The following is a 12,733-nucleotide window of genomic DNA, read 5'->3' as shown; positions in this document are numbered from 1 at the left end:
TAGTTATGTAACAAACAATCTCCAGAAGAAAAGCTAATGTCAAGTACAAGGGAAATCGAGAGAGTCAAGCAGTTCAGATGAGTAGAAAGATCTATTGAAAGCTTAAGCTCTCTACAAAAATCTGAGCTACTAACAGTAAGGGAAATGAGTGGGAATTAAGAAGTCATTCATGGTAGGCCGGACTTAGACCTCTTGTGGGCACACAGGGACTCATGACTAATAACGTGTTTGATCCCTCCCTCTGGCTCAGCCTGGTCATCTACATCTAGAAAAAAAATCTAATTTCAGTCACAGGTCACAAGTTTTATCTGGCTGCAGACAATCCCTTTTCAACAACATACCTACAAAGGTGAAACGCTCCATTGGGGGACGAACACAGCAAATCCTGCTAAGGCTTTCTCCCACCTTCCCCAAAAGTTTTGCTAAGGAAAAAAAGAAAGCAGAGGATGAAACAGGAAAATCAGCATTTAATACAGTGTGGAAGTACTATAGTTTACAAATGAAACATTATTGTTCCTCCATTCAGTGGCTTTCCTGTACAATTTAAAATGTACATATGTGGGTTGTGATTTGATCACTCTATTTTTTTTTATTCTTGCTTTGACAAAATGTTACTGCTGTCCTCAACACAAACACAGCACAGAACCTGAATTTATTTCTGAGAACTACACAGCACACAAAAACAGGTATCCTCTTATTCAGATGGAAATCACTAAAATACAATTCCCCCTCTGCAGTTTAAGTACATAACAAGAATCCAATTTGACCCATGACTTAAAAGTTATACTAAATTCAGCCAAAATTGAAATATTTATTTAACTGAGAGCATCAACTACGGAGTTATTTTGACAATATAATAAAACATACATTTAAAATGAAACTCAGTGAGAGAGATACTTAAAAGAAAAATAAAATTAAAATCAACAATGAAAATAATATGTGGTGAAGAAAGTATAAACCAAAATCCATGACCTTCAACAGCCATTTCTAGCTAATGAGCAGTTACAGCTATGATTAAAATACTGAGTTTAATTTATTTTGTTATTTTTAAATAATATTAGTATATCATCATGAGCATGCACAATTAAAAGTAAAGTAAAACAGAAATAAAAATATATATTTACAAAGTAGAATTAGATACTGTAATGTATCTCAGAATGCCAGACCTCAGGCTGGTCAAGGCAGAGATGGTTGACCAGTGATGGTGAACCTATGATATGTATCAAAGCTGACACACCACAATGTTTTGGGTAACAAGAGCCAGCAACTATCCTAGAAAGCACGTCCTGTTATTGCACAATTTTCAGAGGCCACAGAGGGGATGTGTGCTTTCGTGTGGCTTCCAAAGCCTCCCAAAATCACATTAAAAGGCTGTGCTCTCACACGATCTCTAGACTTTCTGAAAATGAGTTTTAACTGTATTTTACTTTTGTAACTTACTTTTGTAGCTGTTTGAAGTTTCTTTGTATAATATTGAGGACCACATGACTGGATTGCATTTTTTTAAAAAAATAATGGAATATGTAAAGGATTGTTTCTCTTTTGTTCGTGGGCAGGCACCAACAACATCAAGTTTGACATTTTCCAAAGTTTGACACACTGAGTCCAAAAAATTTTCATCACTAAATGGCCTCTCTATCAGATTTAGCAGGGCACTTGTGTTACATTTAAAGACAATATCACCTACTGGATGATCAAAAAGTGAAAGGGATCTATTCCCCCCCCCTCCTTTTTTTTCCTCTGTCCCCAGAAGTTGTTTATGTGTGAAACCAAACATTTTAATATCCAGTTCTCTTTGGATAATTCAGGTTAGTAGTTTGCAAGATAAAAAAAAATACTCCCTGTGCCATTAAACCCACTCAAGTGTGAACCACTGCAGCTGTTCCAGTCATTTTTTCTCCTACCTTCTTAGGCACTCTCTGCCACCTGTTGAAGCCAAGAGCAAACCAGGTGTGCCAGTCAGAAGGTGAGAAAGAAGCAGATGAAAGGATGAGGAATGGCTGAAACGTCTCAATATGCAATTTAGTGGAAGGTTTATAATTAGAGAGTGGCAGCTATCCCGAGTATAGATTATAAAGATGAATGAGAAAGTCTGACTGAAACATTTTGCTTATTTTGGGTGGAACAGGACATGGCTTTCCCCTCCAGATCTTCCCCGCCAAAAATCTAATCTGGCCAATTATTTTGGCATCTGAAGCAGGAAACACTATCGCAAGTTCTCTTCTCTCACCTGGGTTGCTGTTGTATTTTCAACAGCTTCTACATTTTGGGTTTTCTGCTCACTCTTACCTGCAGTTGGCTTGTTGGAAAGGTTGCTGTTCTGGTAAATAGGTTGTGGGGTCTCGTTCTGGGGCTGACCAATCACTGGGGTCAGAGAAGGTGTGTTCACATTGGACAGGATACAACCAGTAACTCGCTGGAAGAAATAACAGAGCAGAATAACAAGAGTTGGACTGGTCTTCGGAGGTCTTTTAATCCAACACCCAGCTCAAATTGGAGACCCTATATCATTTCAGATAACTGGCTAGTCAAAGTTAGTTTGCATTTTCATATGCTTAGTTCATAGATATCTACTGAAAAAGGGAAAAATAGGCTTTTGTTTTGTTTTTACAAAGCTGCCCTTACCCAATTTTATTTCCCTATTGGCAACTTTGCCCAAACCCTGGGTCACATCTTTCTCCATTTTGTTCCTACACCCTCTGTCTGTCAGCAGAACAGTGTGAAGATAGTATTCCTGTGTTCAGATCAGACCATAGCCAAGTTATTGAGGAAAAGTACTGTCATAGTCCTAATCATGACTGCAGTTTTCCATGTACACTTCTCAATTATCAAGAAAGATCAGGTGAAAATTGGCTATTAATCTCAATGGCTATATCGATAGTATCACCAGGCAATAGGTTTGTCAACATCTCTAGCTGGGAAACCCTTTGCTGAAGGTGGCCTGGTATTTATGGAAAGGTTCTAGAGTTCACAGACTTCTACCTGGGAAGGAAACAAAAAAGCACCCCCTAATAGTAATCCTTTAGACTGGTTTGACAAGATATCCCTGATGCTGTTAAGAGAGACCTGGGAGCTTTAGGCCTCTGGTGCTTATTTTAACCCATATGCATCAGTACTGAAAGTATAAGTTTTTCATTCCAAGCTGCGAGAGTGGTAGCGATCTCAGTGTTCATGAGTACAGGCTAAGAAAGATGCTTAGTTCAGCCAAAACCTAGGGAAGAAGAACAAGATTGCAAGCAAAACCAACATGCTCTAAATATTGACAGGAAGCATTGAACCTGGTTTGGGACAGGAGTATTGACTTAACTAAGCCTTTTTGTTTTGCAAGGAATCACAGGACACTAGACAGGAAGTAGGTTAGAGGCAGTGGTGGGATTCGATTTTTTTTAACTACCGGTTCTATGGGGGTGGCTTGGTGGGCGTGGTAGGGGAAGGATACTGTAAAATCCCCATTCCCTCCCCACCCCACTAACCTGCCTTCCTACTCCATTCTCCTGTGCAGAGCAACAAAAGAAGACCCAACCGATCAGCTGGGACTCGGGAGGCAGAGAATAGATGGGGGCAGTTCTCTAGATTACTCAAACTTTCTGCTACTGATTCTCCAGAACTGGTTAGAACCTGCTGAATACCACCTCCAAATTACAGCTGAGTTCCATAGTTGTTTGAAAGGGATTATGTCTGGATTTAGGTATACAATAACCTTTTTTTAAATAATCAGGCTATTTTCTGATTTCCTTTATTCCTTGTTAATTTTGCCTATAGTTTGCTTTATACTTTGCTCAATACCTCTCTGCTATAGGAATTGAGATACATTAACAAGTAAAACTCCTTCCATTTGCCTAAATTGTTCTTTGAGAAGCTCCAGATTATGCAATCATAGTGCTGGTTGTAATGTCCTAGTAACAATCTGGTTAGAAGAAGAAATAGGAGCGTCTGACTCACTGGCTTCTTAAGGCTTTGAGAACAGAACATCCTTGTGGATTATATAGCACAAATGCCTAATGCCTAAGGTGCTCATCTTGCTTGGTGAATTTAAAACTGATTGATGAGCCAAAGATGCATTTCTGTTTAAAGTCTTAAACCCTCGGTAGCCTAAACAAACCATCATGTGCATTGATGTTTTCAAAGACTGAGTTTTTCAAATTCCTTTCATTGTGCAATTGCAAAAAAATGTATCTGAAACAAAGCCTGGTTGATTTCCCTCAAATCAAGGCATTTTTATTCTCTTTAACAGTATACTTCTTCACAGTATACTTCTTATTGCAATAGATGCATTATTATTCTGTAATAATGTAATAATTACAACTTTTTAAACATACCTTAAAAACGTTATGACTACCTCTTATAATTTTGAGCAAAAGGTGGCAGAGATACCTTTAAAATGAACAAATGCCCAAGAAATTGCAATATGAAAAAAGCAAAGATTGCATTTAACTTGTTCTTTAAAAATAATATAGTAAATGCAATGTATTAGAGCAGTGGTTCCCAACCTTTTTTTTCGCCCTGCACCCCTAAAGAAATTTCACTCGAACCTCGCACCCCCTGGAATAAAAATGCCAACATATATCCAATATCCTATTATTTACCTGGACTTTTCTCGCACCCCCTGGAATATCGTCTCGCACCCCAGGTTGGGATCCCCTGTATTAGAGTATGCAATAACAGGAACAATCTTTTTGTCTGCCACCAGGGGGTGCTGTATTCTTTTGTAAAAGGCAGAAATAAAGAGGTGGAACATTATTATCAAGCATTGTTGAAAATTGAATGTGCACCCTCAGTGGAAATGAAAAGTTTGATCTACAAAAGAATTATTTAGTATTTCTTTGAATATATACAAATACATATGTCAACATCTATAATACATTACAATAATAATGTGGGAGTTAGCTATCAAATCTTCCTGATTACAAATTAACAGAGTTGGGAGGGACCTTGTAGGTCATCTAGTCCAACCCCCTGTCCAATGTCCAAATGGCAGTCCAATGTTGTCATGTCCCTGTTGGAATCTGACTCTGAGGGAGAGGTGGAACAGATGGCAGGGAGTGGGAGTGTAGCTCTGATGGTTGTGGAGGAAACTGGGGAAGGGCACAGGCTGGGCGGGCATTCAAAGGAAGACCCAGGTCCATCCCCTCTAGGGCACACAGGGAGGAGCAGATAAGGGAGAAACATGAGTGGCATGGTCTATGGGGGGAAAAGGGGCCCTGATCCCCTTCATGGGGACTGCAGCTGGGAGGACTGTTTAAAAGGACAAACTGCGCATGACAAAGTTGCTGGAAGCAAAGCATGCATTATTCTTGTCGAAGCTTATTTGGGTTTTGGCTTCCTCCCAATTGTGGTTGCTGCGTTATCTGGTAAAGTCTGCAAGTTATCATCCTGGCTTGCCTTATTAATTACTTCAGTGTGGTTTGTGTAGGGTTTTATTATTTCTAATTAACTTTACTTTGGGTTCAGACTGCATTTACTCCCTCCATAGACAGTTTTCTTTAAGAGTTTGATATCCAACCGAGGATAATTGGACACTGGGGCCCGAGTTGGAGGCATTAAAGGGAATTTATTCTATTTTTGTGACTTTGTTATTTTTGCCCTGGGTCTCAAATCTCTTCTTGAAAGTCTCAGGTGATGAAGCTCCCATAACTTTTGAAGGCAAGCTGTCCATTGATTGATTGTTTTCACTAACTCCTCTAACAGCCTTCCCAAATGTACTGCCCATCATAACTCTAAAATTCTTCTGTTATCATCCCTCAGCTACTGCTGCCATGTTCATAGAAAGAAATCAAATATCGTTTCAAACATATTACCATATTCTTGTTAAATGATTTGTTAAGTTCAGATTAGTGTCCAAAAATGTGAGCCGTGACTTGTGGTCAACAAGTTCCTTACCCCTGGCTATTTTGTTGGGAACATCAATATCTCTTGAAAATTGTTGATAAATCCTTCTCTTTTTAAAATGAGTCAAAACAGAAGCCAGGAATTCAAAATGACCCTATAAAATGATTTCTGACAAATAAGAGAGAGAACACTGGGGTTTCTAAAACAAAGCTAACCATTTGATGCCCCTTCCAATATGTTGCCATGACCCTTGATCTGCCAGAATTGGTCAAGCTTTCCAATTGTTGCTTTTCATAACAATGAAAGGAACAAAGGTGCTCAGTGGAATTTTCCTGGACAGGAAACACAGCAGCCACCGGAACAGTGTAGGGTCTTTTAATCATACTGAGAAATATGCAAACAAATTAGATGTTGTAAATATTTTGGGCTTCCTCCTTCTTAAGCTCCTCTGAAACATCAATTTCTGAATCAAGGAAATGGTGGGGGAAGGTGGGAGGCATTTCTCTCCTCCCCCGTTAGTATGACTTTCTAATATATTGCTTCTCTTTCCCTACAATATTCCCAGGGTTCTCTTTCTCATTAGCAGAATCTGAGAGCTAAAATGAGCGTGGCAGTAAATGTGTCTCTCTTTAATTTTTGCTGTATTTTAATAATTAAGAGCCACTATGAGAAGCTCTGCTTTCACTAAGTCCATAGCACATGGGAAGGTAGTTTTTTTTTAAAAAAAAGTTGAGTGATTTATTCTCTGCCTTTCAACATTTAAACAACAGAATTAATTCCTTTTTTAATCTGGCCCTGCTAGAAATCACTTCCATGTGATAGCTATTAAGCCCCACTAGCATCAGTTAGCTTCAGGAGCAATATTCATCAAGCCTACTACAAATTGGGGAGGGGGGCTTTTTTTTCTCTCCCCAACATCTCATATTCTTTCTGAACATTTGCACACACTCAAAGACAAAGCTTTGAAGGTGTTTGGCAGGGGAATCTCCAGGGAGGGTCAAAAAAAGACAAGATGGCAGTGGTGATTGCATAATCAAAACCTTGGGTTTTTTTTAATTGTCATGCACATTTTTTAATTTTTAAACATTTTTTAAAACCCTGTATCTTTGATTTGGCTGACACCCTGATTTTTTTGATCCCTCTGCAGACCCCACCAATGGTGGCACTCAGAATGGTTTCCTTGTCTACTTTTAGCAGTGCCCACAGCCAAATACAGTATATGGTTTCTCCTTTTTTTTTTCCTGGAATTTTTTTATTGCTTGTATGCTTTGTTTTTTGAGAACCAGGGCAGGATGGGAAGCAAGCAAAGTACATGTCAATGTGTCAATATTGTCAATATTTGAAGTTTCTTAGAAGCTGGAAGGTAAAATGTGTATGGATTTATGCACACTGTGTAGAAAATGGAAAGGGAAATAGTTTGCTCATTATTTTAAGACTAGAACTTGAGTTTATTGAATGAAATAGTGCGTGGTGAGAATTAGGAATTTTTTTGTCATACAGTGCTGAATTAGCCAATTGAGCTTGTTAACCACATGATGTCATGATGGACATCAACTTGGACAACTTTAAAGGAGGAGGTGCAGCAGACAAAGCAAATCTTCAATTCAGAGATATGATTCAAAACTGATTTGGTCAAGTATCTGAACCGTAGGAACCAGTTTGGAAGCAACCCTATTAGAAAGATTCATGGAAGGTAAAGTTACTCATGGTTACTAGTAAAAATGGTAATCAAAGCCAAATAACTTTCATGGCAGTTGTTGAGGAACTCAAAAAGAACAACACCGTTTCCACAGATATCTTGTTGCCCATTTGTGAAAAGAATATTTGGCTTTATGGATCAATGGTCTGATAAAAAAAATTCTGTGCACTCAAGATAAGATAACATATACATCTTTCCAGTCAGATCAGAGCAGTACTTTCAATGACCATTTTTTTTTTACAGGACTAAAATTACAGTTGTAATCAGAGTTCTATTATCCACTTTCAAACCAAAAGGAAAGAATAGCTAAGTCAAGTCCAGACCTTATACATATTCACGTCCCAAACGAGCAGAAAGGTCCATAATCAACTTTGATTAAGTGTTTGCTGAGACACTCCATTAACAGTTTATATTAGTGGGATAACTGGTGGAATTGACCCTGAATTAAGAGCTCAGGGTACAATAAGGAGACAGGATGTTGGAAAATGACCATTCCCTCCTTAGAAAGAAATAGACAGCAATTTTTAAATGAATTGTACTTCCGTACCTAAAGTATTTGCCAATCTCATTCACAAGAGAGTTCTTATTTGCTCCAATTTTGTTGATGGGAAACAAAGTGCAAGAAAAGAGCGCTAAGGATTTCTAAATCCGATTCCAAGTCGATAACATCCGATTCTAAATCCGATTCTAAATCGATAACAATTTTGATGGCCTTTTGCTGGGGTCACCGGCACAGCCTCTTTGCAGAGGCAGAAGAAAATCAGGTTACATAATATAGACATTGTCCACACATCGTGCCCTTAATATACATTCAGAATGGGGCTATGCTATACTGCTCTCCATGTGGCTTCACTATGTGACACGGGAAGGACAGTTACTGGCTGAAATTCAGACATTGCCATTCATGGGAAAAATCACCACCAATCAGCCCTGATGTAACATTCATAAATGAATTTGGAGCTGGAGCTCACAAAAAGTATTTTGATATGATTCTGGGATGCTCTTGGGCACATAAGACTTAGGAAGGGGGGGAAATATGTGTGGTTGTATGTTGATGCCATACTTGTACCAACTTATGTTTTATATTGAAGTTAACCTCTGAAAGAATATCCAGTGAGAATGGAAACTGAATTTAAGAAGTAAAAAATATCTTATTGCCAGGATACAAAACATCTGATTATTCTTAATCCCTTTTCTGGTTGTAACGTAAAAATTCTAATTTTTGAGGTGAAGCCACTTTCCATTACATTTTCAATGAATAACATGAACTTAACCCCTTAGCCAGTGGTGCTGTTCTACTGGTTTGGCCTGGTTCTGGTGTACCGGTAGCGTCGAAGATCAGCAGAGACCAAACCTGTTCTCTCCGATGCTCTGCAGTTGGGCCCACTTGCCCACATGGGCTCCCATACTGACCTTTATTGAAGCGCAGCTGCTTTGTGTGGCACAGCAGATTGCCGCACATCAGCTGCTGAAGCTACCGCGAGTGTGCAGGATTGCAGGAGATGAGTAGGAAAGCCTCTGCGCATGTGCAAAGTGCGCGTTTGGCACACGCACGCATGCAAAGCGTGTATGCACGTGCACATAGCAGGCCCACCAAGCCACACCCACCGAACCCACCACAGCCCCTAGCCTAGTATTCTCAATCTCTGCCATCAGCTTTAGCCATTAAACTCACTTTCATCAGATCCCGGTGATGTTCCAGTACACTGCAGGTGGTTTGCCAAGTATCCTGATAACATTCCCAGGGGTCCACCCTACGATGAGGAAGAAATTAGAAAACTCCGATTTGACAATCATAAATAACAATTACAATAACAATAACAATTACAATTACACACACACACACACACATATACCATTTAATTGCAAAATTTTACTTTAAACCATTCCATCTGAAAGGAAGTCAACCCAGAATGTGAGATAGTCTGTTGCACCAAAGAAATCAGAAAGGGAAAAAAGTGCACCTGGTTCAGGTTCTCTATCTGTCAGTTGATTTGGGGAGGTTTTTCCCTGCTCCAATCAAATGTATCTGCTCTATAAGAACCGATAGCTCTGAAGAGCAGCAGACACAGAACCGGTTCTGTGTCTGCGGCTGTTTGGCCCACCTACCCACCCGGGCTCTTACCTGACCTTTATTTCCTATTTTTTCAACTGCAGCTCCTTTGCGCGGCACAGCTGAGGTTGAAAAAGCAGGAAAAAAGTGCTCTTTCAAACACTGCGCACCCGCACGCAGCGCTTATCAGCAGTCCGGGCGGCACAGCTTTAGGTGTATTACACACGCGTAAAACGCGTATACGCACGCAAAACATAATCACCAAACTGGAAGTAACACCGGTCGAATCCCACCCCTGCCTGATTTTGGTTACCCTTAAAAAGCTAAGTAGGAAGAGATCACCCTGAAAGGGCTAAAGCAAGTTAAAGGAAAACATCCCAAGAAACAGGCCCGACAAACCAGGTTCATATGGTTGCTTAAGAGACCCATATGGAATGTCCGTGAAGTCAAACTCAACACGAAGAATTTTTTCCGTTTACATTTTATGGATTTGCCTACATACAGTATGTACTGGCCTGTGGCCACAATTCCCTCCAAAGAGAAAACCAAGGAAAAGATTAAATGACTACCAATTGTAGAATTGCGTTACTGACAAAGTGAAATCAACTGATTTGGTTGCATAGATTCTTATACTGGGCTTATGATAACGCTTTGCTGAATTGTTTTGCTGGTATCGTCATACTGTTTGCTTATTTCCATATTGGAGGACAGAGAGTAGTCTGCCTTTCTATAAACTGACTTTTCAAAAAATAATATAAAAGGAACAGATACCGGAGCTAGGAACATCTTGAACTAGTGCAATAGAATTTACACCAGTTCTACCAATTTAAAGTTAAGATGATGAGTAGATTTCAAAATGGATTTGTCATCTGATTGTAGGTCTACTTGTCTCTTGGCAAAACCTTGCTCAGATCAACTGGAAAATGCTAACTGTCATTTCTTCTTTATCAAACATGACAGAATATTTAGTAATAAATTGTTGTTTATTAGAGCCACAATCCTGTCATGCTTGCAGTCTTTCGAGCAAACTAATTGTACCAGAGTTTTTCCAATATACTTATGGTCATGACGTGTTATCATCAAAAAAAACTGCCTTTCCTCCTGGGTATTTAGATTCGTACCTCTAATAGCAAATATTGGGGTCCACTTCATCTTGAACAAATCTAGTTTCAGGCCTTCATGTCAAAATTTGAGATGAGGGAGTATTGTGGAAAACAGATGTGTGACATTAACCCACACAAAAACAAGGAAAGGTCCAGCACAGGAATGCTTGCACTGAAATATGTGTGGGAGTTGGTTGTAAAGAAAAGGTGATGGCCGCACAGGGTACATGTTAACCATCCCCTGTATTTGTTAGATTTATATCCCACCTTACTTCAGGAACTCAAGATGGTATACATAGGAGGAGGGAGCCTTAATTTCCCCATAACATCAGTGAGGCACGTTGGGCTGAGAGACAGTGACTGGGCCAAAGTTTTCCAGTGAGTTTTGTTGGCTGAGGGTGGGCCCTTATGACTACAGGTAGTCCTTGACTTACAACATTCATTTAGTGACTGCTCGAAGTTACAGTGGCACTAAAAAAGTGACTTATGACTGTTTTTCACACTTATGACCATTACAGCATCCCCATAGTCATGTGATCAAAATTCATATGCTTTGGCAACTGACTCATATTTATTGCAGTGTCCTGAGGTCATGTGATCACCTTTTGTGACCTTCTGGCACACAAAGTCAATAGGAGAAGCCAGATTCATTTAACGACTGTGTTAGTAAGCTAACGATTGCAGTGATTCACTTAACAACAGTGGCAAATAAGGTCATAAGATGGGGGCAAAAGTCACTTAACAAATGTCTCAATTAGCAACAGAAATGTTGGGCTCATATGTGATTGTAAGTTGAGGACTACCTGGTTTATGAGAGACTGAAATATGGAATGAAGAAGACAACCTCATATATCATACTATGTACATACAATATGTTAAGTTGCCACAATATTAGCGTATTGTCTCAATATGAGAGGCAACTCTAGTAAGAATGGGTTAATACAGATGGATTTGGATACTGACAAACTACCGTATTTTTCGCTCCACAAGATGCACTTTTCCCACCCCCAAAAGTGGAAATATCGGTGCGTCTTATGGGGCGAAAATACTGGCCGTGGTGTTGGCAGGGTCCTTTTACAGTGCTGAACCCCACCTCTTCTTTCTTTGCCATTGCCTGTTTTTGTCCTTTAAACCTAGGTTGCGTCTTATAGTGTGAAAAATATGGTACATATCTTAATCTGGCATGATGGGCTACTGACTACTGGTACGTTTCCAGAGGAATAATATTCCTAGAAAATACATATTTAAAAGGTTATAATAAGAAATATAAAATTGTGGTGTGTGGAATTTGACTACTTTACTCAAAATTTTGACCAAATAAGGAACAAACAGTTATGCTAGAAAGTGCCTATCCTGGTGTTCCATATTTGTTTGTTTTACAGTATTTCTTAACTTAAAGGAGTGGTGGGAACTGAATCCTACATTACTGATTAAAACATAATCCCTATTTGGATCTATGTTTTATCAGAATCTTATTGAATCAAGCCTATTAGGTAGGTGGTCTGTTGGGTTTCTATCCAGCTCCACATTGTACAGTTTTTGAAATCATGCCTCCTCGTTCACCCAGTTGTATCCTATGCAGGAAGTATTGCAGCACATGGCACTTACGCCAATTTCTCACATTTGGACAAGTCAGTGAGTGTATTGTGCCCAAATCCCCAGATTCTCCATTACCAGCCTCCTTTTTTTAAAAAACAAAGTATCAAAATCTGATAGGCTGAGCTAGCAGCACCAGCTCTTAACTGATGAACTGCTAAATTGAGCCGTTTCTCGAATATGTTCTTAGCAGCCAATTTTTTTTCTTATGTTCTCCATCTGAGGTTCTCAGAGATGTGAAGTCGCTAATTAAAACGCATTCGCTAACAATGTTGCTAACTGCTCATTCATGCAAAAAAAAAAAAAAGGCTATTCAAGATAACTATAGTGGGGAGCGGTTAATAAGTTAATCTAAGGTTGAATTACTTAGTAAAGACATCAGTCTCATGACTCCAAAAGAAAACAATTAGACCAAGCCTGAAATACCTGCAAATCTTGCTATTGAAAGAGGCC

General features: G+C 39.3%; 1 protein-coding gene across 1 annotated transcript in view; it reads right to left on the bottom strand.

Moving 5' to 3' along the window:
- The window catches only part of NMNAT2 (nicotinamide nucleotide adenylyltransferase 2), an 86,181-nt gene that overhangs the window by 15,706 nt on the left and 57,742 nt on the right, over positions 1 to 12,733 (bottom strand). The window contains exons 4-6 of the mRNA XM_087930437.1: positions 9,204 to 9,282; positions 2,290 to 2,416; positions 342 to 422 (exon numbers count right to left, since the gene is read on the bottom strand). Coding sequence (XP_087786563.1) covers positions 342 to 422; positions 2,290 to 2,416; positions 9,204 to 9,282 — 287 coding nt within the window. The remainder of the gene's footprint in view (positions 1 to 341; positions 423 to 2,289; positions 2,417 to 9,203; positions 9,283 to 12,733) is intronic.

The sequence above is a fragment of the Pseudonaja textilis genome, chromosome 3 (assembly GCF_049901715.1).
Source record: "Pseudonaja textilis isolate UNSWEBS1 chromosome 3, rPseTex1.2, whole genome shotgun sequence".
In the NCBI taxonomy this organism is placed as follows: Eukaryota; Metazoa; Chordata; class Lepidosauria; order Squamata; family Elapidae; genus Pseudonaja; species Pseudonaja textilis.
This window is presented reverse-complemented; position numbering and strand designations above follow the sequence as displayed.